This window comes from Xyrauchen texanus, chromosome 23 (genome assembly GCF_025860055.1).
Source record: "Xyrauchen texanus isolate HMW12.3.18 chromosome 23, RBS_HiC_50CHRs, whole genome shotgun sequence".
Lineage (NCBI taxonomy): Eukaryota > Metazoa > Chordata > Actinopteri > Cypriniformes > Catostomidae > Xyrauchen > Xyrauchen texanus.
Window position 1 is genome coordinate 18,370,870 of NC_068298.1, and position 17,777 is coordinate 18,388,646.

The 17,777-nt window shown below is 38.1% G+C and overlaps 1 protein-coding gene across 3 annotated transcripts in view; it reads right to left on the bottom strand.

Moving 5' to 3' along the window:
• The window catches only part of LOC127663196 (disks large homolog 3-like), a 104,926-nt gene that overhangs the window by 78,891 nt on the left and 8,258 nt on the right, over positions 1-17,777 (bottom strand). For 2 of the 3 annotated variants that reach the window (XM_052154697.1, XM_052154696.1), the window contains exon 1: positions 1,286-2,596. In XM_052154697.1, the coding sequence (XP_052010657.1) occupies positions 1,286-1,645 (360 nt within the window). In that variant the 5' untranslated portion in view covers positions 1,646-2,596. Of the gene's footprint in view, positions 1-1,285; positions 2,597-8,587; positions 8,699-12,747; positions 12,834-17,777 lie in introns of those variants that run through there. The other variant, XM_052154695.1, reaches the window with a different exon arrangement.

Sequence of the window (17,777 nt, forward strand, 5' to 3'; positions counted from 1 at the left end):
GTGTTCTCTCTGCCTCACTCCCTCAGCCGTGCAAGAATACCAATAAAAAATGGTGTACTCTCACACACCCTAAACCGTAGACATGCACACCGTTGAATGCACTGAACATGCATGCAGGCTCTTTCTCACAAGAGAGGCAGCTTCCTCCATTTTATACATTCAGAAGGACCCTTCCCCCACCCCTGCTGCCACTTACACACACACACACACACACACACACACACACACCTCACTTAATTAGAGCTTCTGTTCCCTGGTTTGGTCTGAGATGTTCTGCGATAAGAAGCCTGGTCACAGGCAATATGAGGTTAAAATCAAACTGAAATGGCTAAAAACGGACAGTAACATGATTGAATGGTCAAGAACTTAACAGGTCTGCTTCATACAATGCCTCACCTTTGGCTGTATTTCATCACTGCTAAGCATTGTGCCCACAACCTACGAACAAATTGTTAGAATGAATAAGAATGAAGGTTAATAAAAATAAACAACATTCTCTGCTCTTTTACCCTCCTTCCACCACGCAGTCTTCTAATCCAAGGCTGTATCCACCATAGAAATTGAGAGGAACACGACTTCCCGATATTAAGATAAGTGATCAATATGTTTTTTTTAATGGCTGATAAATTCTCACATTTACATTTAGATCTTCCTAATGTTAAATATTTGATTACAACCTTGATCTGGATCCATGAAACAACATCACAACCCACAACTCTTGAAAATGGATCAATCAATTGATTCTTTAGCAGAGAAATGTCCATGTTTGATATTATTTCACATTATGCTTGGTCAGCAGCCTTAGCAGATCACGGTCACCCATATACTGTATTACATGAATGGAGCTATATTCACTTGTTGCAATGTTTCAAAAAAATGTCTGAAGTATAACTGAGCTCTACATGGTCACAGCAGCCCTGCCAACCCTTGTCAGATGAAGCTTTAGATAAGTATGTGCATGTGGGATTGATGAAACCCTGATGAACCAGTAAATACATGAAGATTAAACTCCTCTGCATCCCAAGAGAATAAATCTTGATGAACATACTGTTAGATTATGACACAAGCAGTATGAAAGTGCGCCGAGGATAAACACTGGATGAATCCCTCAAAAAGGTCTTGTTCTGGCTTCTAAAAGCTACAATGCACAAGGTTTTAACCAGAGATAGGAGCCCACTGAATATGCTCACAGCTTCAACCTAGCAACCACATACACCAAATGCCTACCGCCTGCTACCTACTCTCAATACCCCCAGTGGCTGTCAGGCAAAGAAACGGCATTTACCTGGTCATACCAGTCCCGATTGGAACAGGTGCACTCTGGCCACCATCCTCCTTGCCCTCCTGAGTTGTTACCATTCACCTTGGGGCAGCCCTTGGATTGGCTCTTCAGGTTGGGGCCTCCAGGACCCCCAGCCGACATCATTTTCCCTTTACTTCTCCCCAATGTACCCCCTCCACCCATGCCCCCTCCTCCACCTGAGGTTTGTGGCGGTAAGGTCTGGCCAGCCCCATAGCCGGCTGGGTATCCATAGGGCTCGGGCTGCCAGTCTCCGTATGCTGGTGCATCCATCCTTCGCAGGGCGGCCATGCGGGTCACTTCATAGCATTCTGGACACTTGCAGCAGTGGTGATGTTTGTGCATGCTGGCTAGTTCGCGCAGTAAGGCGCTCTCTGTCGCTTTCTATCTCCCTCACTGCTGCTGCTGTTGCCTGCTCAGATCAAAGGCAACACACACGGAACAGCAACGGCGGTACAAAACGCACAAATCACAGGATTCTCGCCGATCTCTCTCCTCCTTTGAACCCTGTTAGTCTCCTCTTTGTTCCTCCTGATCCAGAAAAAGAGATGAGAAGGTAGCAAAAGGGAAATGGAAAATAGAAAAAGGTCCGCAGTCTTCCTCTTTTCGATGTATAATATTTGGAAAAATAATGCTGAAAATAGCGTGTATGATCTCAGAATCAGAGACCAGCCCCGATGGTAGAGTTCTCTTCTTGCTTCTCTTCGTTCACAGTGATATGCACAAAAATTCATAGATATTAATTTGCTTATATATGTATATATTTACACACACACACACACACACACACACACACAAATACATATAAAAATATCAATTTAAACAGACAAGCACAAATACAGTTATATACAGGTATATATGTGTGTATATATATATATATTTATATAAATATCAATATGCGTGTGTACAAATATATATATATAACAATTTCTATATATATATAAATTATATCCGTGATCAAATCTTCCTCTGAATTTCTCTGCTTGCCAGATTTCTTCCTTCTGCGTTTCCTCCTGCTTTGGAAAGCGTTTTCTTGCCTTCTCTCTCTCACTCTTTTCCCAGCCTGAAGAGAGGAGCTGAGCACTGCACTGTCTCTCAGCCTGCTTGCCCTAGATGTGGATTATACAGAGGGATGCAAGCAAGCGAGAGAGAGGGAAAGAGAGAGGCATAGAGGAGGAGAGGGAGATGCGTAGCAGCATCCCTCCAGCACCTCAGCCCTGACAGCCACAGCCAATCAACTCACAGCACATCCATCAGCAGCAGCACCAACACAGGACTGACTGCTTCAGTGACTGCTCTTAAAGGGCCAGCGCATCCAAAAATCATCAAGCACACAGAGCCAGAATGGAGACGCAGAGAGCATGTTATTCACCAGTTTCACTATAAGGAAGGCTGAAGACTTGCTTTTAGGATTTACAATAGACAGAGCTAAATAAATGGGCTGATGAAATAGCATGATCTATTTGTATAAGTTGATCTATCAGGTCACTTGAGGACAAAAAAAACCCATTAAATCTGTGTTCCATTCTGTAAAATAGACATTAAAGCTTAAAGAGTTAAAAATGCTTGATGATATGCAATGTCAACAAACAGCACATTTATCTTCATTATGTCTCAGTTATAGCAAACAAATTTGACTTTAACGAATGAAACAAGTGTAACCAATCAAAACACCAGATGTTCATCATATTAAAATAATTCCTATTCATCAATGATCAGTCGCAAAAGGTGGATGCAACACCTGAGATATTAGATTGCATTTTATTTTCACAAAAGCATTATCAATAAAAGAGTATCTGTGATATTTAGGGGTCTCAATCTAGCCTCCTTAAAATCAGTTGCCAGGTTTCCATGCAACTATTTTTATGCAAATTTAAAATTTTCAACCTGAATGGAAATGCTGGATTTGCATTTTAAAAGATGAAAAGTTAATGTGTAAGGCAGAGGTTGGAGTCAAAATGTGCATTAAGGTGATGGAAACAGTTTATTTGCAAAAACAATTATGTGTTTTTACTATTTGTGCATGTGTTATAGGTGTGTGATAGCTTTACGCAGGGGTTCCCAACATTTTTGCTGCCAGGGCCAGGTCACTCTGCTATGTTTTCAAAGGAGGGCCAGAGTGAGCCTACTGTATTTTTTTTCATAGAGATGATTCTTCAACTCCTACAATTATTCACAGAAAATTATTTTAATATTGATACTTTTATTGTATATAAACATTTCTTTGCAACTTGCTTTAAGGTAGGCCTACTTTGTCATTGTGTACATGCTATCTCTGCTCAAAAATTAATTATGATACAATTCAATTTGCTTGATAAAAAAATATGATGGTGCCTGGTAACATGTGCATGTAAAATGGCTAGAAATAGCATTTTAGCTTAGGATAGAGCTAACAATTTACACAAGGTTTATTTATTTTTCTTCTGCTCCAAACTTGCTTCAAACTTACTCTCTGTCTGCTCGTATGAATGTAACACATCATAAGAAAGTTTTTCACCGCTGATCAAATGCACTTTTAATTGCATCTTTTATATGTATACATTTTTCCATCTGAAAGGACTAAATATTATATAAAACAAATGACAATAAAATGCAAAATAATCTCTTCAGTAATCAAAATACTTTTGGAATGTAACTGTATTCTAATTACTAATGATTTAAATTATAACTAGTGGAATACAGTTACTTGTATTTTGTATTTTAAATATGTAATCACGTTACATGTATTCCGTTACTCCCCAATGCTGGTTACATTTTAGCCTAATTAATCTAACATCAGTGGATCCATCCATTGGCTCAAAGAACTTGAAGTGGCCTCTGTCTGTGCATACAGTAACATGTGGATGCGGAAGCATGGCCATTTGTATGTGTGTTTCAACTGTTTATGCACTCAGCATAACACACATGACTGGGCACGCTCATGTTGTGACCACTTTTTTCACGCTGCTCGCCTTTCCCTTCTTTTCTTTTTTTCTAACCTTTTCTCCACAATTTGGAATGCCCATTTTCGTGGTTGCATGGTGACGCCTCAATCCTGGTGGTGGAGGACAAATCTCAGTTGCCTCCGCGTCTGAGACAGTCACTCCACACATCTTATAGTTGAGCGCGTTACTGTGGACACATAGCATGTGGAGGCTTCACGCTATTCTCTGCGGCATCAACACATAACTCAACACGCGTCCCACCAACAGCGAGAACCACATTATGCACAGAGACCATGAGGAAGTTACAGTACCTCATGTGAAAATGCTCTCTTGCAACCAGGCCAATTTGGTTGCTTAGGAGTCCTGGCTGGAGTCACTCGGCACGCCCTGGATTCGAACTCACGACTCCACGGGTGGTAGTCATCGTGTTTACTTGCTGAGCTACCCAGGCCCCACTGCTCACCTTTTCTATATAGTTTTCCTTTACAGCACATTCTTATAAAGGGTGTTCACCTTGATAGTCTCAATCTAAGTAAGTAAGATTTTAAAGGAATTAAAATCTTACTTACTTAGATTGAGACTATCAAGGTGAACACCCTTTACCTTGATAGTCTCAATCTAAGTAAGTAAGATTTTAAAGGAATTAAAAATCTTACTGGTCAAGGATGAATAGGAGAGCACAAGGCAGAGAAGCAGAGCTTGTTTATATGTATGCATTACATGCTTGCATTATGTCATGTGCTTGTGTCTGTAGCTTCTGTAGTGTGAGTGTATGTGTGCACTCCTAGTACCTCTAGGGGAACAAATGCTGCTCCCTAACAAATTACATAATATCAAATCTAAAAAAAAAAAAGCATGCTTCTACAGTCACAGCCAATTAATGGCAGATTCCATCAATATTACCTACAATACTAGTACACAGAAAGGGTGAACATTTTGGTAGAGAATGGAAGGAATATGTTGGTTAAATTATTCGGATCAGGAGTCAGTCAGGGCACTGCATTCACCCACTATGAAAATGGTCAAAAATAATTATAGATTAATGCATGTAAAAGAATCTTGTGTTCTAAGTTACATTTAAGTGCCTTTTAAATGTAATCTTAGATGTTCTTGCTACATTCATTATATTAGGAAACAGAACTGAAGACTCAAAGCTGATCAGCATGTTTGATTATGGCTGAAATGTTAAATTGTAGAATTGCGTTCATTTTTATTTGCAAACCTGTTTTCATTTCCAAAAGACTGCACACACAGAAAGGACTGTGTGATGGTACAGACAGATGCATCCTCTCAGGCTGAATTACATACTACAGATGGATGGTTAAAAAATAGAGACTGCAAATGCAGTTTTATCACACCTATCACAGTATTGAAGGCTTGGATGGCTCTTTGACTAAAAACAAAGAAAGAGTATTCTGAGATTACAAAACAGCTTTCTATACTGCATGCCTAAGTGAATAGCACAGGCACATATTACTCTGAAAATGAAAACCAACCTTTGACCTACTCTTGAAAAATTGGACAGGACAGCCCATTGTTGATTTATTATACAAATCAGAGGGGTTGTAAAATGTATGGTTTTAAGGCTAGTGCAGAGGAAGTTTAGATTCTACCATAAGACACACAGCATACCTTATATCTGACAGCCTCATTGTCAGTTTCTGCATTCCCACATTACATAAACCCCCCTGCCTCACAACCCCCACATACTCTCTCACATAGAAGGTATCTATAGAACATTTCTGTAATTTCTGTGCATTCTCACAGCAGTCCATGTGACTGCTCTCTTGTCACCTGACAGGATGTACACCCAAAAAAGGCCAGATGAGACACAGGCAGTCTTAAAGGGGTAGTAACATTCTTGAACAATTCCTCTGAATGAACCACAGAAAACCGCTGTATGAAACAGGTGCAGAGCAACCGTTGAAAGAGAGTGATGATAGTCAGAGGATTTCTTGACTATTTAACATAAAACGAATTTAATAAATGTAATAATCATCACAGATTCTATGTGAAACACAACATAAATGACATTTTGAATGCCTGGACACAGATATGGAGACTAGTCATTCCATGCTTTACTGCAAGGGCAAGAGAGGGGTTTGGATAATCACCTAAACACTTGTAACTCATTGAGTCGTTGCATTTCCACACTCACTGATACAATAAACTGAAGTATCTCTGAAGGCTGTGACTCCTATAAATAGGCCTGGTGACAGAAAACAGCTGCTGTACCAAACACTGCACATCTGACTGACAGCATAATGATAAGGAAAGTGAGAGAAAGAGAGTGAGAGAGTGAGGAGAGGAAAAGAGAGATGGAGGAAAGAAGGGAATATGAGATGCTTTTGAAATGACTGGAGACTGGAATTGAGAGGTATTGACGAGAAGAGAGCGTGTGATAACGATAGGGGTGTGTAAAAAAAAATTGTGGACGAGCCCAGAGAGAACGAGAAATAGAGAAGAGTAGTGATAGATCGATATATCAGCAAGCACAATTAATCAACTGATATTTGGCCATTAGAAATTATCGTCATTAGCTAAGAACCAGGAGTGTTTAAATCATCCAGAAGGCTTGAATATTGATAATAAAATATTTTTAGTAACAGGACATAAGATCAATTTTGTGTATATCACATTTATTGGCATTAAATTGTATATACACTTTTATTATTATTATTATTATTATTATTATTATTATATCACAACATCATTTTTGTCATTGGCATTAAATTGGCTATTGAAGAACAACATCATTCAATCACAAGAGAGGAGCAAAGCAAAACCATGAGCAAGATATGACTGGACTGAAAATGACTTGGGGGAGGGGGGTATAACTCAAAATGTTTGCTGATGAACAAATGGGAATGAGAAAGCATGATCATACAGAGAAAGAGAGAGGACGGAGATGCCTCTGTGTTGTCAAATGTATTCCTATTTAACAGTTTTGCAACGTTAATTAAGCATTGTCTTCACATTTATCGAGCATAGCATAAACATCCCGTTGAATGCTGCATTTTCGCTTGTATTGTGAGGTTGAACACATATGAGAAAAGCAGAGAGATGCAACAGAGACAGGAAAACAGCGACAGAGAGAACGGGAGTGAGAGAGGCAGCCAGTCTGTGGGGATGCAAGTAGGGGGAGGAATTTGGTTTCCATAGCAACATGCGGAAGGCTGAGCTCTAGGTGTCCGTTCCAGCTCTAACTGCGTTGCACTGCACTGGCCCTCGCCTCGCTCCCCCTATCCTCCCCCATTCTCTTTCTCTCTGCAGCTTTCTCGCTCTCTTCATTCCTCCCCTCTGCCTTGTACCCCTCATCCTCCCTCCCAAAGTGTGGAAGACACGACGCTACATTCTGCTGAATATCACCCAGCCATGCTGTCAACAGAACACTACTGCCTTGCAGAGAGCTTGAGCTTTGATGTAGACACTGGAGGCTCTCTCTTTGAAATACGGTGATCCCACGCTCTTCAGCAACGACCTGAGACCCAACCCACACTCCCATCTCCACCTCACACCCCCATCCCTCGCACTAGATCTCCGTTCATCTGAAACATCAGCGCCTCCAGGCACGGTGCCGCCATATGCCGCTGGGGGGTGCTGTGATTGGGAGGATGTGAAAATGAGTGCTGCCCTGATATAGTGGGACTTGATTGTTTTTCTGAGAGACATTTCTGTGTGATTACAGCATCGTTGCTTTTTGCTTTGGGAGAGTCTGCTTGTTCAAGCTGCAATGCAGCTGAGCTACAAATTAGATATGTGGACACAGAAGCACAGTGCACTGCTGCAATCCATATTTCACCATGATCATAACATACACTACAACTTGTGTCATGGACATTATATCTAAATCAACAATAAATACAGCTTGTGGTCAAACCTCATAATGTGGGAAATATATGAAAGGAGATCGAATCACATTCATAGGTTTTAAATAGCATTACATAAGATGAAATTCTAGACATAAAATTAGTCAAACAAATGTGACCTGCTCCATTTTGAGTCACTTTGACCCAGAGACACATTTTAAATTGTATGCACTAAGGTACAAAGAACAACATTAAAGTTATTATATCAGCCTACATCTATATGATTATATATCAAAAACAGTTTGAAGAAACAGTTAGAAACATAATGATTTTACCATTAGAAAGCTGAGACTTTCCTTTTTAGAGCATACATCCCAAATGTGATACTGGGTCAAAGTGACTCAATATAGTGGAGTAAGTCACAAATGTCAGTTGTATTAGTGCCAGTCCTTGCGAAAGCTAATAACATGATGTTATAAAGGGTGAAAACTATTTAGCATTTTTGTAAAAAGTTGTACCTCTTATGAATACAGAACAACTTACTGGCCACTAACCTTGGGTGTCTCCACATGTGATCTGCTAACAAGTCCAGCCACTCTCTCCAACATCTTAGAGCTCCTCCTGCAGGTCACAAGCACTCTTGACACACCCTCCTCACCCGAATTCTGCCACAAAAATCATACTCAATCAGTGGATGATGTAACAGATGAAAAGTAATCACATAGCAAAAACAGCATAGAAATTGTTTATTCTATGGAGAGGAAAAAAAATAAAGAAACATCCATTTTTGAGAAACAATATGGATCTGCCCCTTATCGACATTCCCATTTCTTTTCCTAAAAATCACAATTGGAGCCTTTGGAACAGGTCATGACAGCCTCAGGAACAAAGGCTTCTCTCACTGTCCCTTCAAAAGCTATTACAAACTCTAGAAGGTTCTTTCAATGTCACTGCACAGCAACTGTCCTATTCTGAAACTCTCAATCAGTGCGTATTCATATAAACACAAATATACAGGGCATGCAGGTTTGCACCATTAGGCCAGGCCACACCCACTTAATAAAGTTGCCAGAATAGAATCCACAAGTAAACTGCCACAACTAGAATTGCTTAACATGTACTAAAGAGATGACAAGCAACATTTAACAAAACACAATGCAAATGTACCGTTTTATCCCAAACTGACACATTGTCTTCTTTGGTGACCAGCGAAAACTGAAATGAAATGAGGCTGCAGTACTCCAGGTTTGCCTTCATATTTTCTTCTACTCTGCTTGAGGTGGACAATGCAGCTCAGAACATGTAGGATTCCTGCAGTCTCAAACCTAGAGACAAACATGGAGGCACTGCTGGTGTCCAATGCCACTGAATCACTTCAGCTGACACATGACATATTGCTTTACAATATACAGAACTGTGATTGAATTATGTACAGCCTGATACTTTTAACTTCACAGGCATCAAATTAAGGCCATATTATGTAAGTGTTTTTCTTCACGACTTCTGTAAAAACACTCATATTAAAAGATCAAAGGAAAGACCCACTGTCCTTTGCTATTTTAAACGAAGGCTTAATGATTATTGTGCCGTAAATTATTCCAGTCTTTTTTTCCCTTCCCTTTGCACCAAATGGTGATATTTGCAGACTCATTTCATTTAACGTCTCTCAGGTGACCGCATGCTATGAATGTTAATGAGGCCTGTGCTGGACATTCAGATCTTGTCTAGCTCACTGCCTCAGCTGCCTCTCACTGTAGCAGATAACAGGGCTGTACCTGGACACACTCGCAGTGGGGCCAGCAATAGTCTCACCAAACATCACACAGTGACCCCTGCAGTCATTCTGTGGAACATGTGTCACAATAAGATGACGCTTCTGGAAACTGCCAGATGTGGATCCGAAATGGTCTCTGCGTGGTTGTCCAAATGTGCATTCTTGATAGATTCTTTTCATCTTGATGCATTTCAGCCGTGCACTCTGTCTGTACATAATGTGCGTTACACTGTACCAGGGATGCAGCACACAAATATTTCATTAATGGTGTTTCTTCAACTTGGGGCAATTTTAGGTCTTTATTAAAACTAACAGAACAAGATGAAGGACAGATTAAAAAGGACTTTTTTTTACCACGTCTTCATCATTTATTTTTGGTACTTTTCAAATGCCTTTTAAGTAAAGATTTTACTGTTTTAACCTTGTCACAGACCCAGACTTTAAGTATTTAACTATGAAAATCCATTATTAAAATACAAATGATTTCATGTTGTAAACTACAATGTATGGTAATCTAAACAAAGAGTGGAATAAACAAAACATTTCCATATTTATTGCTTGAAAATGATTTCTATAATTCTTTCAAAAATTACTACTGTTCCACAGTTATTGCGTCATTCCACCACACCAAACAATTTTGTCCCTTTAAAAAAAAAAAGTTAGTGTACTTGTTAACCAAGTCAACAAAAACATCAGTGAAGAGCATGCTTGAAAGGAAATATAAGACAAGGGATATTTAAAGAAAACAAAGATAAATTAAACAGATCAGACACAGATCAATATTTAGGTCAGTTTTTACCATAAATTCTCCTCCTTGCCCAGTTGATATGCACAAAGAATGCAAATCACCAAAAACAAAAGAAGAATCATGTAAAAGTGAAAATGGTGAGTGATAGTAAAAAAGGATTTAAATATTGAACCTTTTATTACCCACTCCTATTCAGAAAATATGGATAAAACCACTGGAGTCTTGTGGATTCATTTTATGCTGTTTTTCTGTGCATTTTGGAGCATCAACATTTTGGCACCAATTCACTTACTTTGTATGGACCTACAGAGCTGAAATATTCTTCTAAAAAACTTTATTTGTGTTCAGCAGACGAAAGAAAGTCATACACATCTGGGATGGTATGAGGGTAAGCAAATGATGAGAGAATTTTATATTTTTGGGTGAACTATTACTTTAAGGTAAATATCACTTGTTAGCATTACAGAAAGTAATTTATGTCAAAAATGACATAAATATCCTGATACATGGGCATACACTGTTGGACATTGTTAGTTTAACAATTAAAAGGTTTTAACAATACTTTACTTTATAGTAAACCTACACTTCCCTGCTGGAAAAAGTTTATACCATCAAGGTATATATTGTTTGTTTGAGGTTATTTACCAGTAACATGGAACTGGTGAAGCTGCTTGATCAAGGACAAAACAACACATCAGCATCCCATGCTGAGGAACATACAAGTGTCCAGCACAACATATGCTGGTCAACAGCAGGGTTTATGTGATTCTTTGACCTTCTCTCTTACTTTCTCTCTCCATCTCATTCCCTATTTCCTATTTCTCACAGAAAATACACACAAATGCCTCACACAAAATCGCAAACAGTTACATGCATACTTCTTAGCCACAACTACACCAAAAAAATTCACTGAATATGACAGAAACAAAATCATTTAAATTTTAGCAAAAGCAAAGATATGAAGCAATAAAAACCTGATTCTACAATCCTTTAAAACCTTTTTTAAAATACTACTTCCCTGGACAAAACAGGGACTTTTTTACCCCTAGAGTGACCACAGAGTGATCCTCCCTCACTGCAGTTGCTTTTAAGAGAATCCAGACAGAAACTGAGGTTATTTTCTGTACTGTGCCTATAAATACTTTGCATGGTCATGTGACTACAGACACTTGTAACGAAAGGTCTCGGTGACATCATGACGCAGCCCACTGATAAACACTTGTGTTATCACTGCATTCCTTTCTAGAAATGACTAATGCTCTGTAATATCTGTAATTTCCATAATCAACCTCCTTCATTCTTTCCATTTGTCTCTTTTTAGCTCAGCTTTTCTACACTGCAAAAAAAAAAAATCATTTTCTAACGGAGTATTTTGTCTTGTGCTTCTGTAAAATATATAAACACTCTTAGAACAAGATAACTTCACTTGAGAAGTAAAATGAGATTAGATGCTTTGTCTTGTTTTCACAGAAATCGAGTCAAATGTAGCAACATTTATGCTTATATCAAGAAAAAAACTATTTACCAATTTTTTATATTTCTCTGAAAGCAAGACTTAATATTTTATACCATTCTGCTTCTCAACATTTTTTTTTTCTTGTTTTAAGGATGTTTACATTACTGGAAAATAAGACACAAATACTCTTATATTATATTTAATTTTACATTTTTTGCTCTGCATTTTGTTTGTTTATAAACAATATTAAGGCTACACTGCAAAAAATTATTTTCAAGACAAGTATATTAGTCTTGTATTCCTGTAAAATTATTTAAACATTCTTAAAACGTGATTTATTTACTTGTCAAGCAAAATGGCACAAGGTACTAAGTCTTGTTTTAAGAGAAATATGACAAAAGTTAGTGAACTTTACACATAAAACAAGAACAACAAAAATCTGCCAATGGTGAGGAAAAATAATCTTGTTTCTTTTTTAATTAAGTTTATTTTTCTTACCCCATTGGCAAACTGATTTATTTATTTTTTCTTGTTTTAAGCATAAATCTCACTAAATTCAGTTACATTTCTTTCAAAACAAGACTTCAAATCTTATGCCAGTTTGCTAGCCAAGTAAAACACGTTTTAAGAATGTTTAGATATTTCTACTGGAAAACAAGACTAAAATACTTGTCATGAAAATATTTTTTGCAGTGCAAGTAATAAAACAAAGCTGCCCTTTCTCTAGGGCTCTTACCTCCCATGTGTCCACAGGGCTGCTCTCTTTAACTCCATTTTGTGCTGCATTCATTTGCAAGGTTACCTCGTAGCATTCCTGAATATCTGAGAATAATGGTATAGTGATGTTATTGTGACAATCCATTTAAATATTTTAGTTTTTTAGAAATAAGACTGAAATATGTAATACCACTGCATATTTATTGATAGCAAACACATGCAAGCTGTTGCCACTGCACCACTGTATAGGATCTTAAATAGAATAGATTAAATTGATGGTGTTAATGATGCCAACATTACAATTTCCACACTGCAAAATAATCATAATATTTGGTATTTTTTCCGGCCAGTAAAAATGTCTAAATATTCTTAGATCAAGATCAATTTAATTGGCTTAAGATATTAAATATTGTTTTCAGAGAAATCTGACAAAATATTTGGTAAACTTTATGCTTAAATCTTCTTTAATAATGTTTAGATATTTTTACTGGAAAACAAGACAAAAATTCTGAATAAGAAAAAAATGTTCTGCTGTGCAGGATGCCATAATTGTGCAATTGTGGATTTTAGTTTGTGTGTGTGTTTGTTTTGCTTTGAGGTCATCTACTGTATATGCTAGTTTAGGCCTTCTACTCACCATATAGTCTATGAGCATTTAAAATCTACATTCAAAAGCTATCTAGAACGAGACGGTCTCGCCCTCTGCAACAAATCATGGTTCAGTGAAACCAAAGTATAATGCCTATTTTAGGAAAAAGGGATGAGGCCTTTGATGTGTCCCACTAAAACTTCCTGTTTCAATAGCAAATACGTCAGCACAGGGCAGAAAACTGCCTTCGTCAAGCCATATTATGGGGTCTTTAATGGTTAATAAGTCTTCAAGCTGAGCTAAAAAGCACAGATGCACAATCTTCACAAGTCAATTGCGCAAAGTCAAGAACGTTTGGCTCATCTTGAGCATCGGTCCCACTATTCTGGCTCTCTAGAAATATCATCCAGCCACCTCATCCAAAATTCCTGTCCATAGTGGGTTTAGAGAGCCAACGCAATCAAACTCACTAAGAGAGCCTTTTACCGTGACTCACTGATGATTGCACAGTGCCTGCAGACCTTAGCAGAGGTAACAGTGACTTTGGTGTTGAAGATCATGCAAAAAACCTGCAAGCTGTTTACATTTGTACAAGCTGGAAAAATTGGGAACAATCAAAATAGGAACAGCATGTTATAATTGTGTATCATTAGTAAACAATTGCAGAACTGAGCAAACTATTCAAAAGAAACCAACAGAAGCTTGCATAGACAACTTGAGTCAAAAAAGAAGAATGTGGGTGTCACATAGGTTATTGCAGTATGCAGTGGTTACCCAAGGACATGTCCATTGTTAACACAGTGAAATACTATTTATTTAATAGCTTCCCTGGGTACAGTACCATGGTGTTTTTTAACAATTTATGATGCAAAATGGAGAAGAAAGATATAAGGTTCTGTGATAAATCACTACAATAGTATTACATTTGTGACATTGACCATGTTAACTCCCTTAACATGGATCATCACGTTTTGCACAAACTTGTGGAACTTGAGTGCATGTTGACATTTAAGTAAAAGGGGGGCTTACTAAATAATTATATTGTGCTGATAAAATAATTTCTAATAAAAAATAAAATGTTGTATTAAAGGTGCATTCAGTAATGTTTTCCCTATTAAAAAGTTGTATTCCTAATGAAAAGAATTGTAATTTTGAAACATATGTATAAAATCCTGGCCAGGTCACATGAGATGAGTACTCTAGTCATATCAGTAATCTTATAAATGCTGTTTTATTCTACATGGGGATGGGTGCCCTCATGGTGGCTGCCATTTCAAGATCACCTGACCAGATAAATACAACTCACTTAATCTTAGTAACTGTTTTGGATTAAATTAATCATGGCTGATTGTGAACAGTGAATTTCTACAATGGCACCTGTGACAGAAAACTATTGATTTTGAATGATGATACAACCAAACCACTAGGTCACTGTAAGTCCAAGATGTCATGAGCAAAAAGTTACTGAGTGTACCTTTAAAGTTGTAACAATTAATTTGTGAGACTGAGACTTTTGGAACCCATTGTGTATGCACTCTTGTAAGCTGCAAAAGCATCTGCCATGGCACATTCATTGTAAATGGCAACATCTAAAAGTGAAAGGTGGCAGACGCCTGACTACATTAAGCACTGTCTACATGCCATGTTGTTTTCTCAGGTTATTTTAAACAACCTGTTATACAGCTGATGCTGTTCTCCACCTCTATTTCAACACCCCATAACTGTCATACCCTAAACTATCTCCCAGCAATCCTCTACTTGTCTGTCTCTCCCTCTTTAAACCAGGATCATTTGTTTCTTCACCCCACCGTTTCTTCCCTCTATATGTCTTACCTCATTACCTCTTAGGACACAAACTGCATGTAGCCTGTGGTCGGCAACAGAGGGGAGAGAAGCTGATGAGAATAGAGGGAGACAATACTGCTGATGTCACACACACTCCCACACTGGCCCACAGCCTGCACTAAAAACATAATGAGATGCTTGTTACCTCACTTTGCCTTTGAAGCATAACACGGTTCCCTTTGCACTGGAGGAAAATGAGCGAGTCCTTTTTAAGACAGAAGAAGAAAGAGCTAGAGTGAAATTAAAGTTGTTATTTTTTGGTGAGGTACAAGAGTGAAGTTGAACTGGCTGTGCATGTATGCATGTGTATGTGTGTGTGTGTGGGGGGTGTTTGGCTGTTAGGGGCAAGTAATGGATTCCCACTGAGTTGCAGCGGGAAAGACAGTAGAAAAATGGGGCTATGTGACTCATCATGGCCGTGTCTGTGTGAGCCTGTTTGAGTGGGAGGAGCACAGTGTGTGGGAAGCAGTTTCATTGCCTGGCTGGTCAGAGTCAGATGAGAAAGAGCACGAAAAAAGAAATAAAGACAGTGACAGGGAAAGTAAACTACAACAGAGTCTTCCATTAAATGATGCACGGTTATAACGCATTCAGCTGTATGATGAATGAAAACGCATAAGTGTGTCAGGCAGAAACACCTCCTTGTTTATAAAAGCTGTCTTGAATGTCTTTGAAAATGTGGGAAGTATGAATTAATGTATATCTTTAGGGAGGACATCTTTTCCCTCAAATGCTGTACTGAGTGAAACATAGCAAGCAACATCAATGAATATTCAAATTTAGGTCTAATTTCTCTAACACTTCTTCCATTGAAATCGCTTTTTACTGCTGAATATAAACCTTTCAAAATCAGTTTTCTGAAATATGTTAACGTCCTTTTGATATTTACAGGAGCATTTTTTTCATGCAAAGTCATGTTGTAATAATACTTATTTTTCCTAAAAAACTTTCTAACAGAATGTTCCCAGAGCCAAGTCAATTCTAAAAGACCACATAAATTCTTGGCCGCTTAACAAAAAAACACAAACAGCTTTTGTATAACTACACAGGCCACTTCACAGAATCATTTTTGCTGACCTGCTCTCCTTTACCCTGGACTCAATACCTCATTTCGATGTCAGCATTAAGTTGACACACTTTAAATGTTGAAAACTGTGTGCCATGAACCAGCGGTTCACATATACAGAACCTGAAACTTTTATCACTTCTTATTCAAACAATGCTGTGGGAATGTGCTTGTGAAAATGCACTCATTGTGAGGTGAAAGTGGGGTTCTTGTAATAGATTTTTAACCTGTCTAGGAGGAATTAATATATGAGATTCAATATTAAACTTGGGAAGCATTGGGGAATTCTGTGTTGCCCTTTTTTCTCCCAGTAATGCAAATAGCTGTGCCTTGATATTGGGGTCACATCAGAGTACAAAGCCTGTGTGAGGTCTAGTCTGTTTGTGTGTTTGGGAACAAAAGGATGAGTGTGCACTTAGGGCAACCTTTGTTTGAAATTGTGCAATCATGCAGACAACCAAAGAAGAACCCCCCCTCCCCCCAATGCATCAGTGTGCTGATTTGTTACAAACATCATTGTATTCAACCCAATATACAGTATTCAATTATCATTATTTCTTTGATGTGCCATAAAACAAAGGGTCTCAAAATAGTGTCTTAAAGCATTTCAATTATGTGAATGAGTTTAATGACTTCTGCACAGTGGAGTTAACATGGTTAGTGTCGCTAGTTATCTTACTTTTGATTAGCACCCTAGAAGTAGTGCAGAATTGTAAATATTTATTTTTCATGTTACATCATAACTTTTCTTTTTGTTTTCAAAATCCTAATACTTTTTGATTTAGGTTTAAATAAACATTTTAATATGTTGGTTGTGCTCTCAGGGGTGTACACAAGGACTTTAATAAGAGAACAAATTCAATCTAAAACAAAATTGTATTTTGAATGTAGACATAATTCATCCAATATTACTGTATGCATTAAATGCAGTTGATCCAGCTCCTGAGCAAACTTACCAAAAGCTAGATTTGTTGCTAGAATTCATACTGTATTCCCTTTTTTAAAATCTGGCCATCATCCAAGAGGCTAAAGAGAAGATTGAAACCACATGTTGCACACAGCTCAGCCTCATATGACCCCTCTTCTCACTACCTGAGAAACTAAATGTCCTCCACAGTGTGTTTCACTGACTATCTGGCCTGAGGGCAGGAGGGAATACAGCACTGCAGCCATGAACTGTTTCTTTATCAATAAACCTACATGTTAGCCCACATTCCTGCTAATGATCCGGCCTCTTTCTGGAATGTGTAGAATCCTTATCCGCTTACTGTCATATGCCAGTTTCGGACTGCAATCCAAGTGGCTGATTTAAATTGAGAATAATTAAGAGCATTAACAACAACTTTTAGGCCTGCTGTAGTGGGAGAGTTTTATCAGAGTTATAGAGAAGCACATATATGCATATATACCTGGCGATATGCACTATATTTCATTTAAAATGATTTATCAGCCTTTAGCCTTAAAGGAAAATTGTATTAATATATTGATTAATAATCGTCTTATCATTTACTCACCCTCATGCCATCCTAGATGTGTTTGACTTTCTTCT